General features: G+C 22.8%; 1 protein-coding gene across 1 annotated transcript; it reads left to right on the top strand.

Moving 5' to 3' along the window:
* The first annotated feature begins 2,439 nt into the window (after window positions 1-2,439).
* On the top strand, window positions 2,440-3,597 carry LOC126902246 (40S ribosomal protein S21). The gene is made up of 4 exons (XM_050679314.1): window positions 2,440-2,611; window positions 2,752-2,887; window positions 3,408-3,463; window positions 3,529-3,597. Exons 1-4 carry the CDS (start codon window positions 2,562-2,564, stop codon window positions 3,536-3,538), a joined length of 252 nt encoding a protein of 83 aa, XP_050535271.1. The 5' UTR covers window positions 2,440-2,561; the 3' UTR covers window positions 3,539-3,597.
* The last annotated feature ends 2,355 nt before the right edge of the window (window positions 3,598-5,952 follow it).

Here is a 5,952-nt window from a genome sequence, read left to right as displayed (position 1 = left end):
TTATAAACTATTTGTTTTATTAAATATATATGTATTATGATTAAAAGAATACTGTTTTATTTGTTATTTTATTATGTTTATTATTCTGTTATTTTTAGTTAATACTATATATAAATAATATAATGCAGAATGGCACTCATGTTCAATAATTTTTTTTTTTGAAAATAATGCTTTAAATTTGATAATTTAATTTTTAATTGTGTAGTATCATTTTTAAACATAAATTGAGTGTTCGTTGTATTGTCTACATGAAACTTTTAATAAATGTTAATAGAATTAAAATTTTTTCTACTTTATTGTATTTTAAGATAAATAAAACATATGGTTTGTCTAGCAATTGACCCTAAACACAAGAACTTAGAGCAGATTTTGAGATATAAATTTGACATCTCATAGTACTTATATTATGTTTATTGGAATATGATAAATATTCTAAACTATGAATACTCTAATTAAAACTATATGTTTGCTATAAAAAATATCACGAACAATTTTTTTTATAATTACAAGTACACCTTAATTGACAATAAATTATTACAGTAATTAGACCTGAAATTTAACATAAATATTTTAGTGTCAACACTATAATTAATCTATTCCTAATCAATCTTAACTTACGTAAGCCCCTTTAAGGCCCACATTCATCATACCATATATCATCCCTTAACCAGAGAGGATTTATAATTCTGACATAATTAAAACCATTTTGGGATATATTTTTTGAGAATAATGTGATACTTTTATATAAACTCAAATTTAATGATGTTACAATATACTGATTTTTGTGGTCAAATCTATATTTCACTTTTCTAGTTAAAACCTAACAATCAAACAATCCAAATATTTAATCGAACATTAATTTCAATAATTTTCTAGCAAAACATTTTTATGCCATTATTTTACTAATTCTATGCGATTATTATAAAATCTTTAAAACCAATTTTAGAACTTAAGTGTTCAATTTGAAAATTGAATATCACTACTGAATTTTTATATTTTTAGCCTTAGAATTAAGGTCTTTCTTCATAATTTAATTAAACACAAGTTACTCCCAAAATTAGACATCTTATACTTTTAATTACCAGTATCTCGACTAATTTTGACAGCTAACTTTAGTAAAGTGAAAAAGAAAATCTGTAGATAATGTGTTAATTTAAAAAAATTAATTGATTATTCCAAAAGCTACATGATCTCCTATTTCCTTATTTATACCGTGATCATAAGTTTTATGATTTATAAATGTAATATATGAATGTAAGTATGTCGAATGAAAGAATAAAAATAGTACTTCTCTTTAAAAAATTATAATGATCCGTACATTTTTCAAAAACGTATAGCATTATAAAATTAAAAATATAAAAAAGAATTTTTTTTAAATAATCTTATTTTTTTATTAATTATGATGTTAGTTTTCACTATGAAAACAAACTAAAGTCCGAATTTTTTTTTTTTTATATTTAAGTATATTACCTAAGCTTTAATTTAATATATATATAAAAGTGTCAGTATTTCCCGAACAAATTCAAAAATTAAGTTGAAAAAGTTCTTTTTTCTATATGCATTTTTTAGTTTTAAATCCTCCCTGTATAAAGGGATATGGTCCAATTCAAAAAAAAGTAGGTCAAATGAAAGAGGTATATAAATATTATTTCTCATAAAAAAATTGTATTGGTCTATACATTTTTCGAAAAGTTATAGAGATACAAAGTGAAAAATGTAAAATATAAAAATTTTGAAAATTAGCGATTTTAAAATTCCATAATAAAGTATATTACATATGCTTTAATTTAAGATATATATAAAAGTGTCAGTATTTCCGGAACACTAATTTGTTCATTTTGAAAAAGTAATGCAATTTTAAATAAAAAAAATTTTAAAAATTAGTGATTTTTAAATTTGTAATTTTTTTGGAGATTTTCCCCATTTACCGGGAATGAGGGAAATTTTTTCAATTTTTAAGGGTAATTTCTTCGACTAGATACAATTTGTGATCTTTTGACGTATCGTTGAAAGAAATCGGTTCGGTGAGAGCTGAGAAAAAGTGGTAATAGACACACAAAAAAAAACATATCATAGTAAAACCAATATATAATAATACCTTCTCAGCTTCTCATCAAAGCTAAAAAAACATTAAAAATATAATTTTTGTTTAAGAAATTTTATTAAAAAAATTTCTGTAGTTAGAGGTGGATCAAACAGATATTATATAATATTTGTATGATATATTAAAGAAAAAACTTATAGTAGTTACGTTTTAAAAGTAAATTTTTTTTTAATTTTATTTTTCTAAAAACATTTTGAGTGATAATGTTTAAAAAGAAAACTTCAACATTAATTTAAGAGAATTTCACCTTTTTTTTTTCATGGAAGAAATAACTCAAAGTTGAAACGATATATTTTTCAAAGACATTGTAGTATATCATCATATATTTTAGGTTAAGTATAGGATTACGATATCTGTACTTAATGGTTCAACAAAAAAATTTAAGTTTAATAATTTGATTTAATTTTCGTCGATTTGACTACAATTTTATTCATTATAAAACAAGAAAATTTTCATAATGCAAAACGACGCAGGAGAATTTGTAGATTTGTACTGCCCAAGAAAATGGTGAGAATAAATTTTTAACATTTAGTTTAATACTTTTACAACGTCACATGGCGTATTATTAATTTGAATAATTTATAATTGTTTATAATTGTCAAATAGTTTATTATTTACTTAAATCATTTATAAATTTCATCATTTAGCTCTGCTAGCAATCGTATTATTCCTGCTAAAGATCATGCTTCCATTCAGATCAATTTGGCAGAAATTGATTCATCAACTGGTCGTATAACTGGAAACCATAAAATTTTTACTATTAGTGGAGCTATTCGTCGTATGGTTAGTATTACTAAATTAATTTATTTTTTTTAGTGTCTATTATATGAAAGAGTATTTTATTAATTTTTGGTAAAGGACCATTTAATCCAGGTAGTTATGGTAATAAATTATATTATAAATATAATTTATGAACATTTTAATATAAAATTAAATTAAATTGTATAGATTGAGTCAGTGGCTCTCTCTATATAATAACTTATATAGTTTATTGTTATATTACCTATTTGATCATCTGCATTGTTATTGAAAATTAATTTATCATCAATTTTTTATAAATAATATTAGTATGTAACTAAGAGCTTTTAACATTAGTAAAACTTCAAAGATTTAGATGTGACATTAAATCAATAGGGATAAAACAATTTAAAGTCTAATATACTTGAATTTTTTTTTTATTGTCATTAAGTTTTTATAATTCAATTTACCCTGATTGGTTCCTAATTTTATAATTTTAAAACTGTTTATTATTGTAATTAATTGAAGGACTTTTTATTTATTTATTACTATTATTTTTTTGAAGGGTGAATCAGATGACTGCATTACGAGGTTAGCCAAAGAACATGGAATTGTTGCTAAGTAAGTAAAATTGGAAACATTATTTTTTATAATTTAACAAGTTTTAATTTGTTTTTTTTTTTTAGGAATTTCTAAGTTATCTACTATTATGTCATAATCATTATAATACTGTGAATAAAAAATGTTTATGAATATGTATGTTGTATTTCTTTAAATGAAAATTTCCTTTATATCAGATGATTATTTTTGTGTGAGACAACTATTAGAAAAGTATTTGGAAAAAATAAAAAAACTGTCTATGTTATTTATTGATCTAGAGAAAGCATATGATAGAATGTGGAGAGTGGTTTTAAAGTAGGTTTTAATGAAGAAAAAGTTTACATTAAGGTAAAGAGGTACTTTAATACAATAGAGGGTATGTATGTTGATACTTGTAGCAGGGTTAAAAGTGAGAGTGGAATAACAGGATATTAAGATAAGTGTAGGAATACACCAAGATTCTACTTAAAGAACTTACTTATTTTTATAGTTTAAATAGGAGAAATTAGGAAGGAAAATAATCAAAGTTTTGAGGTGTGGAGATCAACTTTTGAAGGAAAAGGAATAAGAATAAGTAGGAGTAAGGCAGAATACGAGTTTGACAAAGTAGAATATGAGGTAGGTTAAATGAAGATATCAGTGGCAATAAGTGAGTACTTGATAGGAAAGGTGGAAAATTGTAAGTATTTAGGATCAGTTTTGCAAAAGAACGGTGGTAATGACGAGGATGTAAGACACAGAATTAAGTGCGGGTGTAAAATGTTTTGAAATTATCAATATAAAAATAATTTTTTTTTTTTTACAAATTATTAATTTTTTGACTAAATATATAATTTATAGTAGTATTAGGTAAAATGTAAATACTTAATTTATAGAAAATAATATTCTATTTAATTTTAGCATAATATATTGTTATAAGCAGTATTATTTTTCAAGTTATATATTACAAACTATCTTTTAGCTCCAATTTTTATTGATCATGTTTAAAATAATGAATCTTGACCAATTTTTGCAAAAAATTATTTTTATTTATACTCTAACAATATGAAGGGTTGTATTCTTTTCATTAAAGAAAGCACATAATGACTAACCATATTTTTCATTTATTAGTGTGAATTGTAAATAAAATTTAAATTGTTCATTTGAAATATGAAAATGACGTTTTAAATTCATTATTGATTAATTTATAATACGAAATTAAAATTTTTTTTAAAAAATAAGTTGTCAATACTAATATTTTACAATTTAAAATTATTAATGTAGTTCATAAACGTTTGCAGATTCTGGGTTCAGGATAGCAAAGATCTACACAGGGTCAACATTGCTATCTTAACAGGTCATTTAACAAAAAATTTAATTTAAGAACCGTAGAATCTCAATTATTCTTTTTTAAATATTTTAGCAGTAAGTAATTACCTTATCTAATATCCTTCACTCCTTACAGGCAGAGGCATTGCTAGAACATTTTGCTTTATTGAACATTTAAGATTTCATTTAAATTATTAAAGTTCAATATACACCACTGTTCGCTGGAAACGTAATATTTTAATATGATTTTAAAGGGTTATGTTTAGTTAGCTATGGGTAGGTAAAAAATATTTCCTGATAAATATTATTATACACAAAAAAATTCACTGGACACTATCAACTACAAATTTTTTTTCTGCCTTGTTTGGCTCAATACTTATTTAAGTTCATTTATCAGTACAAAATTAATTTTTTCCACATAGTTTTATTTCTAGAGTTTTATAAAAAAAATTGGGGAGCTAAACTAGCGTCACTATTGCATTATTGTTCAATACCTATTTTGAGAAATATTTACATTAAATATATAAATCAGCAATTTTATTGTAAAATATTTTATGTTGTACCCAAACATTTACTGATGTACAATTTATACCAATTGAATTTATCTTAAATTTTCTTGTGATAATAAAGTATACAAAATACTCATTTTATTTTTATTTCTTAACAAAAATTGACACGCAAATTTACGATTAAGATATTTATACTATGTTCATGATATGTTATATGTAAAATAATACATTTTGGAATCTCTTAGATAAAACGATTCGTTGGACAGAAAGAATCTAAGATAAATAAATATATTATACTAAAGGGTATTATTTCAATATAGAAACAAATAGACTAATATTTATATATGACCGAATAAATTTATAACAATAAAAGAACTAGCCCTTAAGTTATCTTTATTTACTTCTATAGACCTTTAGAGTGAATATTTTTACATATTTTATAAATATTTCGTAGAATTGATGACGATTTTGTTCAACAAAAAAGAATGAAAGCAACAATTTGAATTTTTCTTTGAATTATAATCGTTACATTAATAATATATTGTAAATCTTCGAAATTGTTGTAGTAAATTTCATTATTGAAAAATTGGTCATACTGCGTGTAACCGTTATCAATATCAATATTACAACCTTGAGGACAGCTGCAAATTTATTTCACATTATCTATCTGTTTATTATTTTGCACACCGTAAT

This window comes from Daktulosphaira vitifoliae, unplaced genomic scaffold (genome assembly GCF_025091365.1).
Source record: "Daktulosphaira vitifoliae isolate Bord-2020 unplaced genomic scaffold, ASM2509136v1 Scaffold_3, whole genome shotgun sequence".
NCBI classification, from domain to species: domain Eukaryota; kingdom Metazoa; phylum Arthropoda; class Insecta; order Hemiptera; family Phylloxeridae; genus Daktulosphaira; species Daktulosphaira vitifoliae.
This window is presented reverse-complemented; position numbering and strand designations above follow the sequence as displayed.

Coding starts and splice junctions, on each gene's coding strand:
- LOC126902246 (XM_050679314.1), top strand. CDS start 2,562: ATGCAAAACGACGCAGGAGAATTTGTAGATTTGTACTGCCCAAGAAAA. Junction 2,612..2,751: donor TTGTACTGCCCAAGAAAATG/GTGAGAATAAAT, acceptor TTCATCATTTAG/CTCTGCTAGCAATCGTATTA. Junction 2,888..3,407: donor GTGGAGCTATTCGTCGTATG/GTTAGTATTACT, acceptor ATTTTTTTGAAG/GGTGAATCAGATGACTGCAT.